At 40.6% G+C, this 17,771-nt stretch overlaps 1 protein-coding gene across 1 annotated transcript in view; it reads left to right on the plus strand.

Moving 5' to 3' along the window:
• The first annotated feature begins 417 nt into the window (after window positions 1–417).
• The window catches only part of LOC122792270 (prolyl endopeptidase-like), a 315,525-nt gene continuing 298,171 nt past the window's right edge, over window positions 418–17,771 (plus strand). Inside the window, exons 1-2 of the mRNA XM_044060028.1 lie at window positions 418–608; window positions 1,661–1,867. Of these exons, the coding sequence (XP_043915963.1) occupies window positions 423–608; window positions 1,661–1,867 (393 nt within the window). The 5' untranslated portion in view covers window positions 418–422. The remainder of the gene's footprint in view (window positions 609–1,660; window positions 1,868–17,771) is intronic.

A 17,771-nucleotide genomic window follows, 5' to 3' on the forward strand; every position in this document is an offset into this window, starting at 1 on the left:
CATCAAAATAGCCCCCTCCCCGATTTCCTACACCACGTTTGAAAGAGATCTTTGTATAGTGAACCCCAGTATTTCTCAATTTATCTTTCTCTGGATAGACTATCTGGTCTAGCAAGTGTTTGCCAAATGTTACTGTTTGCAAAGGCCAATAGATTTTCAATCAGACAAGAACTTAAAGAAATAGAGGGACGATATTTTGTATCAATAATAACAATGAATGGTTGAGCTTGCCACGAGGAAAGCTAGAATAAAAAATACTAAGGTATCCTACTGTTTGACATCACAAATCCTTTTAGTAAGCTTCTGTTGCAAGACAATAGTCTTGAAGATCCACTGTTATGGTGAATGCCATGTGTAACTGTAGCTCGTTTAATTTTATAGCTGTATTCTTCAGTTCTGTGTTGTATCCTTTCCTATAGCTAATGAAGACTACAGTCGATTGTTGCAGCATGGAGAACTGGGAGCTCATTTACAGCCTGGATGCAAACAGTAAGCTGATTGACATGGAGCAGTTTCAGAGCCACTGTCTCCTGCTTTGGAAGAACTGGGGCCATCTTTACTTAACTGCCATTCCAGTTGAGTCCCCAGCAGCAGTTAAAGTGGTCAAGGTAAAGCTGGATTTGTTTTACTTTATGGTATTGCACATGTTCTCTGCTGGTGGTTGCTGAACTGTGACCGAGATTTATTGTAATACATTTTTTTTTGTTTATGGACTGTGCTTATAAAAAATATACAGGGATCACTTTAAATATGCTCCCTATTGAAATGTTGGCAAACGTAACTCTGAGTGCCAACACACACCCACACCAAAAAACAAAAAGTCCAAAAATGCAGAAGATTGAACATCGGACATCGCTGTTCTCCTTTAAACCTGTTTTTTACCAAGGAGGCTGTGGGTAAACTCCCCCACACACTCTGGAACTTCTATATTCCAGCTCCAAGATCACTGTATCTTGAAGAAAAGGGAATATTCTGAGAAATGGCCATCTTGGACTTGGTGTATGTAAGTCTGCTTTTTTCAGCCATTCCATATTTCAGAGGTCAGTGAAGCGAGTCTTGACATTTTAAATAGTTACCCTTTAAGTATAACTGCAGTGTGGCACATGTGTGAATGTAATGGGCTAGGGTTCTTTCTTGGGCTTAAGCTCTCTTTTCCGTTGTTCACAGTGGATCTACCCAGAGCTTAGCTCAGTACCAGGAACATCTATTTGTGTAATGTTTCTTTTTGGTTGTTACAGCACCTTGCTAGAAATGAGAAGTTAACATCTTTAGTATGAAGCGACTCAAAATCCATAAAAAATAATAATAATTTGCTTATTCTGTGGATTAGATTATTGCTAGCAGTTGAACTGGTTTTCTCCTGTGTGCTTTGCACCTTTTTTCCTCAGTTGGTCCTTCCATCTTTGTCAATGCTTTTTCCACCATGCCAGGTGCAATAACATTGATTCTATTTTGAAAGAGAGAAACCTTTAATATGTTAGGTGTGAATACTTACAAATAAATTAGCTAGAAAAATCTCATGTTGTAAATTAATGAACTTTATTCTTCTTCAGCTATTTAAGTGATGTGAACAGCCGTAGTATTAATGATTTTGTTCATACTGCTGCTGGAAAATTTTTAAAATTAGTTATGATGAGTGTATTTCCTATTTTTTTTTTAGCTGCCATCATGGGCACGTGCTTTTGAACCACAACCCAATCCTGTCTTTAGTGCCAGCAGTTTCTCATTTCAGCTCTCTTCTCCTGTCCAACCTGCTTCAAGATTTGTATATTCTTTGCAAGAAAATGAGATCTGTGAGCTGAAAGAAGATATGAAAGCTTGTGAATCTTGGGATTATTGTAGTATCTGTTTGCAAGCTACAAGTTTGGTAAGATTTTCTGGAATGGAACAATTTGCTGTTATTTGAACAGTTTGGATGATGATGTTATTACCTAGTTTAAAATAACTTACATTATATGTACTTTTAGAAAAACGTTAATTTAAATCGTCTTATGACAGGATATAATTAGTAACATGCAATATAGAATAATAAAATATAATATTGATATAGTAGTACCAATAATATATGGTAATATAACATTATTATTATTAATAATAATAACAATAATATGACTAACGTGGATCTGTGGGTCGTGCGTAAATGTCTATTTAGTGGCTGTTGCTGCTGACCAGTCTGTTACTAAGTACTGACTGATGCTCTGTATCATCAGAAGATGAACAGATGCAGTTCTGCACAATTAACATTAACATGATTTTCACAACTACTGAAGACTCTTTTACCCTGCATGTTTATTCTGCCATAGACTTGAACCCAACTCCTAGCCTTCCTCATCAGCTGACTGCTTTGGCCACCTTCTTGTTTATTCACGTTCGGAGTGTGTCCCTGTTGACATTAGGTGTTGGGTCATTTGAAGGCCAACTACTGGAAAGTAGCTATTGTTTTGATCTTTGCTCCACTGTAGGACATTGTATTCAGTACCATAAAGAGGAGTCAAGCTATTTAAGCTATTGAATACATGTAATCCAGAGCAGCTGCTGTAACTTGTAGAATGTAGTACCCATGTGCAACCACTTGGCAGCAGCACTGCAAAGACAGAAGGCCACACCTTGCTGTGCAGCCACACCCTCTCTAGACTTCATTTGTAGATAGATTGTCAAGTGTCCTCTCTCCTTTGGCTAACCATTTAGTAACGTAAAGCAGTTAAGAGTTTTTGGGATATGAACAGACCTTAGTCTGGGCCTTGCTGATGATATTCTGCTAAAGAATTAAAAGGAAGGAATAACACTACAGATTTACAGAAACCTAAGGAAGTCAGAGTTAAAGGTTTGCCAGTTTTAATTTTAAAATGTGGATGTAGATTCCTGTTAGTATTTTGATTTGTACATGGAACTGTTTACTGAAATGTGAAGGTATTGTCATTAGAATGTGAGTAAAGACTTCCTGTATTATTGCAGATATACTCATAGAGATTGCTAACATCATCCAGAGAGTGTGAATTTTGAGAAGATAGTAATGAAATTGTCTTCCATAATTTTATTATGGTTATCTTCGCACTTTCCAGGTTCATTCTGTTTTCACTTTTGATATATAGTTAAGGTGCATCCATGTTAGGTTCAAATTTTGCTGCTTTGAATTAGGTGCCCAAACTGGGGAGAGGAAATCTGCTTTCATGCTTGGTACTTACTAGTTTATTTGTGGGCATCTTAATGTTTTCAGGCAATACTGACTTGTTTAACTTGTGATGTGAAGTTGTTCAATCTCGCCGTTCATTCTTTATTGATGGGTTTGGAGCCCGATCCCTCTGCTCCGATACGGCCAATTGCAAAGCTCGAGGTCTTCAAATAGCTCTAGGCCAAGTCCCTATCCCATGATGCACCTGGAATTACCCCAGGTTTAGTTTGCCTCTGCAACAGATCGGAGGTTCTGATTTAGCTCGGGCCAGTTAAGCTGTTTTTTCATTACTTACTTATTGAACATTTTTACTAGTTAAATAGAATAGTTTAGGATAGTTGATAAAGCTCTTATAGCTTTTCAGTGTGTTTTCCCTTCCCATTTAGTGTGCTTTAACAAATTTCTAGTGGCCTCTTTTTTAGGCCTAGTTTAATAGTTTTTTTTTCTCAAATTACAGTGTGCTATTCAGCGACCTTTTGTCACAATTTCTACTGTTTTCTTAGATAGTTATAGTCATTTTCTGTATGGTCTGTCTAGCCTTCTGAATTTTTATAGGTAAGGCTTAGTACTTTATTATTGTTGAAGTTGTCGATAATTTTAGATACTGACTTAGATGAGTCAGAAGGGTCCCCACGGTCTTCCCCTGAGGATATCTCATTTGCTGAGATAGTTGAGATCCTAAGGCAGAGGGGTGACTGCCAGTCCAAAAGCCCTACTGAGGATGAATCAGTTCTCCTGAAGACTTTCAGGTCTCAGCCTTCCACCTCTTGGGTGTCTCAGCCCTTCAATGAGCTGATGCAGCTGGTCTCACGAAGGGCGTGAAAGTCTCCAGATACTATGCAGCCTATCCCTAGAAAACCTAATAAATTCATTTCTGCCCCCTTGTCAAAACATTTTTAACAAAAGGTGTTCTGGTTGATGCCATGGTGGTGGCGGCAGCCACCAAAAAGGAAATGTCTGAGACTTCCTCATCTATCCATCCTCCTAACAGAGACTCCAGGATTATGGATAGATATGGGAAGCACATGTTTGGTTCAGCGACCTTTGCTCTCCGTTCACTAAACTATTTAACCCATTTTACTAGGTTACAAAGAGATCTCCTTAAGGAGTTAGGAGATACTCTCAGGGTACAGTAGCTGCAGGAGCTTCCGTCAAACTTGCTGCCCAGCTTGCTATCTTCAATTCTGTTGTCAACTCATCCATGCGCCTCATCTCTTATGCAGCTGATGGAACGAGTAGGCCAGCTGGTACAGAAATTGGTCTTAGGAGACATTCCTGGATGCGCTTGTGTTCCTTCGCGTAGCCCTTCAAGTCATCCTTCGTGAACACTCCCTTTGCTGGCTCGTCCCTTTTTGGGCCTAAAGTGAAGGAAACCTTAACCAGGTGTGAACAGGACGGAAAGACTCTGTCTGCTTTCAGGTCTGTTTTTCCACCCCTACCCGATCCTACCCTAAAGGCCAAAGGGGAGGAAAAATATAGTTCTGAAAAGCCCAAGGAACCTTTCAGGACAGACGTGGTGAACCCCGCTCCAGGGGCAGAGGAGGGGGCAATAATGGAAGATGCTTCCCTCGCGGCAGAGGGGGTCCGCAACACCAGGGTGACAAAGATCACGTCTCTGGGAAGCCCTACCAACGCCCCTGTGAGGAGGCCCAACTGTCCTGCTCTGGAAGAAGTCAGGGGTCACTTATCTTTGTACCCAGATGCCTGGCTCAAAATAAGAAAAGACAGCTAGGTATAAAGTATCATTTCCAGGCGATACTTCATTCCATTTGCCACACTCCCTCCCAGACGTTCCACCCAGTTACAGGGAACAGGCAACAATAGTGGTCCAAACTTTGCTAAGAAAGAGTCATCCAGCCAGTCCCAGTAGACCAGACAGGATCTGGAATTTACTCAAGATTCTTTTTGATTCCAAAGAAGATGGGGGACTGGAGACCCATATTGGACCTCAGCAGACTGAACCAATGCATAAAGAAAGAGAAGTTTCGGTGGTCACGCTTCTATCTATACTTCCTGTGAAGACTGGTAGAGATGTGTGAAGGGTGCCAGCCTAGCCAGATAGGATTTTATACATAATTCTGTCATTTGTAAATATGAATGTTGAATTACAGGCTTGTTTTCTTAAATGAAACAATATGCTGTGAAATGCTGAACTCAAAATAATGTAGCAACATTGCCCTCTACTGTAAGAAAGCGAAGTCAAGCATTTCATGACTGTCTTTGATGTTTACAATTCGGCTCTGGACGGGCTAGATACATGCTTCCTGCCTATTGTTTTAAGGCTAAAGGTAATGACCAGAATTTGCATGCATACATGACCTTTACTGCTCTGGTTTCTGCCTAGGTATAAAAGAATGTAAATGCAGTTTCTTTCAGCCTGGGAACACCAGGAAAGTGTAAACAAATGATGTAATGGGAATCAGGACTGCAATAGCAATTTAAACAGAGAGAATCAGAAGGCATTAAGCATTTTTGTCTTGATCATCCAACTCACAGCACTGTCTTGCTCATATGTAAGTTATCTTAGACTTGTGTTTTCTTTTAGAAATAGCTAGGAACTAGAAAGATTAGACTGTTTTTCTGTGATGTCAGAACTTTACTACTGTGTTATTTTAAGTATTTCTCTGTGATTTCTAAACTCTTGGCTAGCACTATGTAGTAGAAAGTATGGTCTTGTGTTTTTAATTATTTATTATTAAATATTTTTAAACCCTTTTAACTGTGGCTGTTTTGTGTAGAGATAAATTAAGCTCTAAGAGTACATTCCATGCTTATATTGATCCTGTACCGAGTCGCTCTAAGAAGCCTTGACTGTTTAGTCACAACTACCATTTGGATAATAATATTGCACAGTAATAATTGGGCACCCTTTTAAGGGCCTTTGAGTAGCTGATAAATATTAGTGGGTGGTGGCAGCTGGTACTACTGTATAGTCTGGGAGAAAGGGGTACGGCTGGAGAACCTTTGCCAGCCTTCCCCAGGAGTGTCTGTGTGGTTGTATAAAGTCTTATCTCAAAGTGCATATATATATATATATATATATATATATATATGTGTGTGTGTGTGTGTGTCAGCTACTTGGGCAGGGACACGCACTGGTTGGACAGAGAGGGTGCTAGAGGTTTTGGCTTGCCCACTAGGCTGAGATCTGGACCCTATAGTTGTGCCAGTGGGGAGTCTTATTGGGGACCTGGAGAGCAAGGGAGCAACCAGCCCCAGACTGACTGTGATCTCTGTGTGCTGTTAAGGGAAGTTGCACTTTACTGTGTTTATTTGTTATCCTTTCCTCATATATGAGATGCCCACTCTGGTGTTAGTGGTGAGGATTGAGGCTCCTTTATTGCTGGGCCAGGGCACGGGCGTCACACTTCCCTTCTTAGTTAAAGACAATTGGATGTGCTCGATAGATCTCAAGGATGCATACTACCACATAAAATGGCCAGACCATCCAGGGATCACCTGCGCTTCCAGCTGGGAGCCAATCGCTATCAGTTTCGAGGGCTGCCCTTTGGTCTCACTACAGCCCTCAGAGTGTTCACTAAATGCATGGCAGTGGGCACGGCTCACCTGAGATGTGCAGGATTCCAGGTGCTTCTGTACCTAGACGATTGGCTCTTTACCGCCGCTACCAGGCATCAACTCATTCAGACCAGGGAGTCCACTCCGTCACTCTGCAATCATCTGGGCATTACAATCAACTCAGAAAAATCTGCCTTGTCACCATCGCAGCATATCATTTTTATCAGGGCAGAGTTGGACACCACCACCACACTAAGGCTTCCAATAGAAAGAGTCATTCTTCTTCGTCAGCATGTCAGTATTCTGATATAAAAAGACAGAGCACCAGCATCAGAAGTTCTGAAATTATTAGGCATGATGGCAGCAGCAATTCTAGCCATACCACTAGCTTGTATGCACATGTGGGTACTTCAGTGGCTGTTGTTCACTCAATGGTTTTACCAAGAGCTCCCCATGACTCACACTATAATGATCACAAATTCTTGCAAAAAGGACCTTCAGTGGTGGTTGATCTCACTTCATGTCACAATAGGACGCCCTCTCCAGCAGCCGCAGTGACCACAGACGCTTCCCTGATAGGGTGGGGGGGGAGCATTTTCAGGGAAAGACTGCCCAAGGCACATGGACTGATCAAGAGAAGCATCTGCATATCAGTGTGCTGGAGATGAGAGCAGTACTTTTGGCATTGCAGTATTTTCAGGACTCTCTTTCTCTGGGTACGATTGCGATTCAGACGGACAACATGTTGGTGGTCTGGTATTTGAACAAATAAGGAGGAACCAGGTCTTACCCCCTTTGTCGCAAGGCTCTCAGAATTTGGAAGTGGGCTGTTTCCACCCAGTGCTTTCTGTTGGCAATGCACATCCCGGGTAAATCCAATGTGATAGCAGACAAAGTGAGCAGGGCAGTTTTATTGCCCCATGAGTGGTCCCCCAAGAAAGAAATAGTGGACAGGATATTCCGCAGGTGGGGCCAGCCGTGCTGCAACCTTTTTGTCAGTCACATGAACATGAAATGCAGAAGCTACTTTGCCTTGATTCCTCCTTCGGGAGAAGCCCCAAGGGAAGCACTCATACATGATTGGCCTCCTGGTCTCCTATATGCATTTCCACCAATCCCGTTGATACCCAAGGTTCTAAAGAAACCAAAAACACTGGGTAGGACCATTATTCTAATAGCCCCTCATTGGCCTCGTCAGATTTGGTTCCCCTTCTTCGACTTCATCTTTTGGAGGATCCTTGGATTCTGGACCCAGTTCCAGACCTTCTGACGTACCCGTCGGGGGATCTTCATCCCTCTCTGCAGTCCCTGAAGCTGACAGGTTGGCTGCTCCAGTTCGCATCACAGCCAGGTTCCATAACCTGTCCAATGAGACTAAACAGATCCTTTTGTCTTCTTATAAATCTTCTACTAGGAAGCTATAACTTACCAAATGGAAATAATGTTCTATATGGGCCTCTAAAAATAATATTGATCCTTACCAAGCCCCTGTGGCTTCCATCTTCAAGTTCTTGACTGTGATTTTTAACAAAGGGGCTGCAGCAGCAACAGTTCGGGTTCAGTTGGCTGCTATTTCTGATTTTCATCTTGGATTTGAAGGATTGAATATCATGTCTCACAAGTTATCCAAAGCCTTTCTTAAAGGGACTGTTCATATTAGACCACCTGTGAAATCTCCCTATTCTCCATGGAATCTAAATTTTATGTGTTCCCGCATAATTCTTCTGCCATTTGAACCAGCTTCATCTTGTGATCTCAAATTTTTGTCTTGGAAGACCATCTTTTTGGTAGCTATTACTTCTGCCCACAGAGTGTCAGAGCTTCAGGCTTTATCCATCAAGCCTCCCTATTTAATATTCCATGCTGACAGTCTCTCACTTAGAACAAATCCCTCATTCTTTCCCGAAGTTTGCACTGAAACCAATCTCAACCAAGTTATTGATTTTTCAGTCTTCTTCCCCAACCATTCGACCAATTTAGAGTATATGCTGCACAGACCTGATGTTCACAAACAGCTCAGATTTTATTTGGATATAACAAAAGATTTCAGAAAATCAGACCAGCTTTTTGTTTCATTTTCAGATGCCCGGAAGGGAAGACCAGTGGCTAAAACAACTCTGTCTAAATGGTTATCTGATTGTATTACCTTTATCTGTTCAACTGCCTTTGCAACATAAGATTAAAGCTCACTCAACCAGAGCAGTTTCTACATCATCAGCCTTTTCTGCCAGGCTTCCCATTGATAACATTTGTGCAGCAGCCACTTGGTCAAAACCTTATACCTTTATCACTTATTACAAAGTTGACAAGGCCTCCAGGGACAGGGCTTCCTTTGGCTCCATGGTCCTGAGAAATATACTCCCGTGAGCCACCCGAGATTGATGGTACTTGGGATGCTACCCATCAGTAAAGAATGAACGGTGAGATTGAACAGCTTCACATAAATAATTTATGTACTTACCATAACGTTCCATGTGAGTTGTTCATCTTGCCTTAATTCTTACTTCCCTCCCTCCTACTCCCTCCTGGGCTGATAGGTGACTGAGATGCTGGATCCATCCTGGTTACTCAATCCTTCTATACCTTTCTCTTGGGAGTGAAAGAATGACATATAGTATTGTTATATGCAGCAAACAAGATCTGAGGTAATTCCTGGTGCGTCATGGGATAGGGACGTGGCCTCAAGCTATTTGAAGACCTCGAGCTTTGCACTTGGCCGTATCAGAACCGAGGGATCGGCTCCGAACCCATGAGTAAAGAAAAGTAAAGAATGAAGGCGAGATCAACAACTCACATGGAACGTTATGGTAAGTACATAACTTCTTTTTATGATTGATGGAGAGAGAGCGAGACAGAGGCAGAGAAAGTTTGATCTGATGGCATTATGAAAATTTGTGTTCTCTCTGTAATATGTAGAGTGAAAGTTTTCATTTGGTCCCTATACTGTTGCTTAATTATTTCAGAAACATGCTTAAAAATTAGGGTGAATGATTATGGCTTTGTGATGCAGAGTGATGAAGACTTGATGGCGATCTAAGAGATGATAGTTCAGTTAGTCCTAGCAATGAAGGAACTGGGCAGAGAGGTAAGGGAGTGTTGGTTTTTGGTCTGATCACCTATGTCATAGAGAAGGGGTTGCAGGTGCTCAGTTTCTCCAGTGGAGATCGGAGGAACCACCTTACATGCCTTGGGGTTGGCGGCTGGGTGGTTTGCTTGCCGGAAACATCCTTTGTGGAACTGAGGAAACATCCAACTCTGGCAGCCCATTGCACAATCTCTTTTCTTATTTAACTGAGCATGCACAGGAATGTAGGGTTACAAAACGAAAACACCTGGAACGATCCCTAAATGCTTCCTAAATGCAACTCTCATCCTTTTGATGAGGGAGTAAATGGGCCAGTTGACCAAAAAGGGGCTATGATCGGCAGGAAGTGAGGGCAAAGAGAGCTTTAAAATAGCTGAATAAGAATACCTGAATATTTAATGTGTTTGTTTTGACTCCTGACATTTGACCATCAGCTGCCACTAGCTGTTAGCCTTGTTAACCAGGTCAAACAGACCCACCTTAGCCTCCTTTGAGCTGTACTGGATTCATATCCAAAGCTGGTGAGGAGCTCAAAGATTTTGGTGAACTGCTACACTGCTGCTACTCTGTGTTTTCATTATGCCATAGCCCACCCCAATGGCAGCCTTATGACCACCACTGTAGCTGCCTTTGGGCATTTCCACACTTATACAACAACCCGACCAAGCAGCACACCAGTTGTAGTGTGGGACTTGCTTGGCTCTTCGTGTTGCAGTTGCAGTGAGCCAGGTTGCTTCCCTCTCTCCAGGACAGACAAGCCTGTGTGGGCTGCTTAGTGCTGTCCTCCCTTGCTTGGTCACTCCAGCACCCATGTAACTAAGCAATTGTGAGTCATCAGATGAGGCCAGTGCTTTATCTGTCTGCACCACAGGGACAGGGTATCACCATTATCACACTTAAATGAATATTGTTTGCAGGTTTGTTCCATGTGAGAGAGAATATTAAATGTTAATGACCATCTTTGTATCTTATTGTTGCCATGTGCCAAGGTCTTACCTGAAAGGAGGAGGAGACTAACCAACATGATTACTTGATCCTGAGCTTCAAACAGATACTGCTAAATTTTGTTAAACACTGGACAGTGGTATACAGGATAATGCAGCTGAAAACAGGGAGAACAGCATGAAACAGTCAACAAAACTAACTACCACAAATGACCTTGGAAAAATATGTAGAATCCTGGGACTAGTTGTAGATGCATCATATACTTGAAGGTAACCCTAGATAAATAACAAAACTTCTTAAGCTCTGTCCAGGCTGTAAACAGGGAACATAAACAGAGAATGTTGAAAAAGAGTAGCATTTAGCACAGTGCCTAGAAAAGATGCCCCTGGCAGAGCAGGAATTGTGTAGGAAGAAAGAAGATTTGGATTCCAGGAGAATAGTCAGAGAGCGGGAATATAAGGATCACTGAAATCTGTGAAAAGGTCAGAGACGACAAATTCCTTAATTAAAAAAACATTCTGCAGACCCTAACCCCTCCCCACAAAGCATGTGGACAGAACTTTAGATAGGATTCACAAAAGGGTAAAGATACAGAAATAGAATAGGGACCCGAGGCAAAATATAGAGATATAGTACTGCCCCAATGCATGTCCCTTGCAGGATGCACTTCATAACAAAACAATGTCTGTTGGGCACATTGTAAAGAAAAAAAAGATCAAAAAGACTAGGCTGTAGGCAAGCAAAGCTAATCCAGGATTACTGACTCAGTTGTTAGGGCAGATGAAAGCATATTACCCAGTGTATGGGCAAGTTCAGAAAAAGGGATATGCAGTCACAAAAATAATCTGTTAAGCAAAACTCACAGTTTCTGTGAAAGGCAAGATTATCCAGGTGATGCATGAGTTTCCTGCTTACAGAAGATGAATAAGCGGGTCCCCTTTACATTACCGAAACGACACTTCACCGACACGCAGAAGACCGAGACAAAACGACCGACAAGCAAGTTGATCGAAAAGGTGATTTGCCGACAGCCGAAAGACCGACAAGGGTAACCTGTGAGCGCGACTCGGTAAGTGTGCAATAGTGACGGAGTTAGGAGCGGTCAGGTAAGTGTGCGATATTGTGGGATTTTGGGTTAGGATGTGGGAAAGGTGAGTGTGTGGTAGTGTCGGAGTTAGGTTTCGGGTAAGGTAAGTGTGTGATAGTGACGGACTGTAGTTTAGGGACGGGTTACGTGAGTTAGGTTTAGAGTGCGGGTAGGGTGAGTGTGCGATAGTGACGGGCTTTATGTTTTAGGGTGGGTTAAGTGAGTTAGGGCTAGGGTGCAGGTAGGTTAAGTGTGCGATAGTGACAGTCTTTAGGTGTAGAGGTGGGTTAAGTGAGTTAGGGTTAGGGTGCGGGTAGGGTAACTGTGCGGTAGTGTCGGACCTTAGGGTTAGGGTTTGGGTTAGGGTTAGTGGATATGTCATTGTGTGTCATGTGTAGTTTACGTTGTTTGTGTCGGTGTAATTGTGTTCGGTTTTGTGAGTTGTCGGTGTTGTGTGTTTTCGGTTATTTGGGGTCGGTGTTTTGTGTGTCGGTGAAGTGTCGTTTCGGTAATGTAAAGTACACCCGAATAAGCATATAGGACCAGTAAGCAAAGTAGCTGGGCACAAGAAAAGGAGGTGGAACATGTCTCAATGAAGAAGTAAACTCAATTGGTACCCTGAAAGTAAGGGAACAGGACGAAATAGTAGAGCACTGCTGTATGAAGGTAAGAAAAATACATGCAAGGCACAGTGACCGGCAGTAGTGTGTCACCATGAGAATGAGTGAAACTGTGAAATGTAGTGTCCAAGCACAAGGAGAAAGGTCAAGCACATAAACAGCTCTACAGCAAGAGGCTATGGGGAAAGGAGATCTAATGAACTAATAGCAGATGGGAGCTTCAGAGATAAAATGTAACTTGAGAGAAAAACAGCAAGCAGTAGGAGAATAAGAGGAAACCAAATTAGAATGGAGCAAAGCCACAGCAGAAAAAGGTAACTGAGATAGCCAGAGAAAGAGGAAGAGATCCACAAGAACAGCTGAGGGAACAGAAGCACATATGTTTAAACAGACTGTAGTGGAAAAGTGCAAGGGCAGAAGAATGAACTGGATTCTAGAAAAGTAGGTTTATAAGCCCAGGTAAAGTAGGGCAAGAGATTAGAGCAGTTGTGGTGCAGCAAGGTAAGCAAAGAGCACTAAAGCTCATTAACCACTGTAGGCACGAAACTTGTCCTCTATTGGTAGCACCTCAAAAAAGGAATCCAGAAAGGAGGATCAGAACTGTGACTGTGATCAAAAAGTACAGCACAGCATTTTTATTTTCTTATTAATTCTGTTGCATATGCTTTCTAATCACAAAGACGATACCCAATACTCTGAGTATAGTTGAATTACATGCAGGGCAGTCCTCAGAACACAGCTCTTTGAGAAGAAGTCAGCACAAGTCCAATACCAAGTCTTACTGCAAAGAATGTAGAGTTTAGTAGAGTTGGGGGACTATGGGACCAATGGCATACCATAACACAAGTCCAAAATTAAAGGCAAAACTTTCAGACCCAGGTGAGAAACATCAGCAGTTGTTGGATACAGAAATGGTCTTGGGGAAGCGAGAAACCAAAGGCAAGAAGAATATGCCTGGCTAAAGACACTCAGAACAAGAGAATAAAAAGAAGACATCCTAATGGATGTATATGTGAGGTAGGCATCATCGAAACAAGGATGCAAAGAGGCACCAACAGAGAAAGCAGGCGGACATTAAGTAAGGACAAAGCAGGAGGAAGGCAATGAAGGAAAGTGAGAACTAGGATTTTAATAAGTCAAGACAAGGAAGTGAACAACTGAGAATACGGGGTGGGAGATTATACAAGACAAACATCAAAGGATAGAGGGAGTGTTTGCAGTCTGCAAGCCAAATAAGCAAAGTACTGTGCTAGAAGAGAGCATAGCAAACCGTAGTATGAACATAAGCAGTCTGACACAGCAAAGGAAAAAGAACAGAGAAGGAATTGTGAAGACCCTCCAAAAATAGGAGACAGATGGGAGGAAGCTGAAAGTGGGAGGTGATGAAGATGACAATTACAGTGGATGGAGTATTGGACAAAGGAACATGAAAGAGAAGATGCACAGACAAATGAAATAGCACAGTGAAGTGAGACTATAGGAGAATAAAAGAAAAGGTCAGAGGAAAAAAAGAGAAGGGAACCTGATGAACTAGAAAAGGGGTAAATCAGAGAAGAGAAGCCATAGGGGAAAAGGCAGCTAAATACAGGATCTGAGAGAGCAGATAGCAAACAAGTAGCCAAAACTGACATGCAGGATGTAGGTGTAGTCAACACCCAAGGATGGGAAGAGTCATCACCATCTGGTTAGGGTGAAAAAAAATAGGAAACAAAAAAGGGGGAACAGAGGTTCAAGGATCATGACCTGGAACCTTGGGTGTAGCCAATCTCAATAAAAGGAGCAGAAGTATCAAATGTAGCATTAAGGAGTATAAATATTAGAGTAGTACAGAGAACTAAGCTGAAAATTAGAGGCGCAAAGTAGCTACAAGGAAGGAAATGCCTCACAGTGGTGGTAGACGTAAAATGTGAAGTGTAGGGTGGCATTAATATTCAGAATAGTTCTGTACATGTGATAGTTCAGGATAGAGAGAAGTAACAAAGGACATTGGGTGATGTGGTATGGGGAAATAGAGGCTAGAAAGTGGAAAAATAGGGAATATCTGTGATCTCACTTTTCCGAGAAAGGTTCTTTCAGAAATTCTTAAAGAAATGCAAAACCACTGGATACAACCAAGAAAGAGAAGTAATGAGTAATAGTAGATGGGTGGGGAGTACAGAACACTAGCAGGAGAAAGTGCATTTTCCTCCACCAAATATGAGAAGAATTACAGATGCAGACTGGCTTACTTACTGGTTTGAAGAAAGACTTAAATGAAAGTGGAGAGCATAAGTGTGCATTTTAGTCATCATGAAGTGAGGCCAGCATCATATAGGTAGGGCAAGAGGGGGTTAGAGGGGGACTTCCAACCTGGCTGTGCAATGATCAGCAGTTTAATTTCAGGTCTTCCAGTGTGAAAAAAAGAAATCAAGAAATAAGAGCCTGTGATATTGTTGGCTTGAGTAAAATTCAGTTACTCGCTAGTAAGTACTCTGATCAGATGCTAGCAAAGACGACATTTAGAAAACCTGAAAGAAAGTCAACCATAAAAGGTGAAGAGAGTATACTGGCTGGGAAGAATTCTGAAGCTGTTCAACAAAAGACAGTTCAAGCTTCAGCTTTGGTGCAAGAGATGATTCCAGTAATTTAGAGCAAAGATAAATCAAATGTACTCACAGGAGATTAAAATGAATGAAACACTGAAGAAGTAGATCAACTCAAAACAACAAAATCCTGGAAAAATAGAAGAAGCTTTAATTGGCTATTCAGTCAAATTGATAAAACAGTACAAATCAGAGGATGAAATGAAGACAAGGCTGGATGAGTATGAGGCTTCTCAAGAAGAGCTGTTTCAAAAAAAATGATAATTGGTGGAGGACAGAGTACACACAGAAATCCTGAAATTTTCTGCTGTACCAGAGGGAAATGAAAGGAACAGGATGTATACATTTTATGGAATCACAGATAAGCAACTGGCCTGGTATTCAACATCAGGATTTTTAATTGAAATGCCACATTGAGTGTATGCTGCAAACCTGACTATGAGAAACTAGCCAAGACCTCTATTAGTAAAGTTGCAATCAAACCAGCAGAAAGAGTTGATCTAACAAAATTGTGGCAGAAGGGAAAAGTATTCAAAGTTGACAGCAGCGTACATGTGAAAATGATAATTTACTGTACACCAGACAGAGGAGAAACAAATTTATCTCAACAATCAGGGAATGTCAGGAGCAGGTATGTGACTCAAGCTGTTATATCCAGCTGCCTTCAGAATGTTTTTCCTGGAGGATCAAAGACATTTTAAGGTAGAAATAAAAATGTTTATCCAAAAAAGTGAGACAGTAAAAAGAAAGATATTTGCTTCTCATTCTTCTTACAGTAAAGTGAATAGAGAGACTTTGCCAGTGAAAGCTTTTCTAATTTTCCAAAGGAAAACGGTTGAGAAACAGAAAAAAAATAATTTACTAGAAGAATTAGGAATACCTTATACTTTGATCAAGTGACTGGTGTTGGAAGATAGAGATGAACAGGAAAAAGACCAGGAACACTGAAATTAGTAAATAAATAAGAGATTGTAAAGCATCAGTCATATTTGCAAAATATGGCTTTGCAAGAAAAAGTGGCTGAGAAAGACTGAACTGTATTGACTTTGTTAAACTTGTGGGTGGACTGTAAAGCATATACCCCACTTTATGTCATTAATAATATTTAGAAGGACACTAAAAGGGGGAACTAACTGTAATTAAAACAATTTTTGTTTTTCTTAGTATTTGTATAAAACATGTCATGAAATAAACTGCATGTTAGACATAGTAAAGCAGTTTTGTGTAGTGTGCAGTCAGGGGTATTTTAAATGTGGGGAGAATATTTTCAGTTACTTTTGTATGTGTTAAAGATATTAAAGTAAATGTACTTTTTAGTTGTAAGAAGTATTGATATATAGTATACCAAAATAAGAAAGGCTGGACAAAAGCAGGATTAATGTTAATACACTGTGATCTTGGGTTACAGGGGTGGGGGTGCTGTATAAAAGTGCACTGGTTTTATTTTATCTAAAATTTAGATATTTTTTCTCATTTTACAATGGTGAATGTCTCTATTAATGTCCTAAGCTTAAGCTAGAAACAAGTGTTTTTGTAAACAAGTAGGTTTGAAAAGTAAGCCAGAATTATGAAAGGCATGGCAAATGCTAATTTTCTTAAATCTGCAAAGATAATAGTTTTTTTTCATTAATACATGTTTAGCTTTAACCTAGAAGTCTGCAGCTGAAGGCTTTTATACATTCTGTTCTTAATGAAATTTACAAAGATTCATTGCTGATTACTTTTACATGGAGATGAGCTGTCTGTAGATGCAAGCAATTAATACTGAGATTTCTGTGCATTCTTTGATGATGAAATGCAAAATGTAAAGGTACAATGGCAACCAGTTTAGTGAAAAATAAAGTCTGAAATTACAGGAAGTGATTAAGAGATAGCAGCTTCATTATCAGCCTTAATACTTTAATGCATTTACTATAATACTGTGCAATTTAGATTTCTTTAAAAATAGCCATTGTGTTTTTTCTTATGGCTAAACGTTCTTGTTTTCTGAAAACATGCAAGCTGTTTTTCATATCTCTGACTGGAACAGAGATGAGAAAAAACAGACAGCAGTCATTGTTAGTGGGAACAGCAGCTGTAACATGAGCTTTAGCAAGAGTAATCTTAATTTTAGGTTAAGTAATGCCTATGGGTGCAGTTGTCAAGTTTGGGTAGTTCCTATCTGGAGGATTAAACTTAATTTTTTGAAGCTGTACATAGTTTTCTGTGTTCTCAGTTAATAGGGGATGGTGGTGTTCTGAAAATGCATTTAATTTGTTTTGTATGTAAGGGCTTTCATTAAAACAAAAAGTCTTGAACAATATGATATAGGTTGAAAAATTGTATAAAAAATCAGCCTGCCAGACATTAGTATGTGCATGTAACACAAAATTTGAAAATACGCATTCAAAAAAACTTATGTATAATAGGTGGGAACAACAGCTTTTTATTATAATACATATGCTATACATATTATGGCCTTACAGGTATAGAAAAAATTAGAGTATTGAGTTATATTGTTACCCTGAATGCACATAGCAGTGCTGCCAGAGACAAATTTGGAAAGAAATGAGCATGTGAATTTGACACAGAAGGGATTTCAGGGTGGATATTCAGCAGAATATCAGGGACAAGAAAAAGGGGAGTTATATTAATTGCTACAGGGGCTCCAACAGTGGCATACAGTATTAGTATATTTGTGATAGTAAGAGATTATTGGCTAGGGAGGAGAATTACAGTGTCATGTATTTATATTTCACCAAAAACTGCTATTATGGAGCTT

The sequence above is a fragment of the Protopterus annectens genome, chromosome 1.part0 (genome assembly GCF_019279795.1).
Source record: "Protopterus annectens isolate FY-2018-M chromosome 1.part0, PAN1.0, whole genome shotgun sequence".
NCBI lineage: Eukaryota > Metazoa > Chordata > Ceratodontiformes > Protopteridae > Protopterus > Protopterus annectens.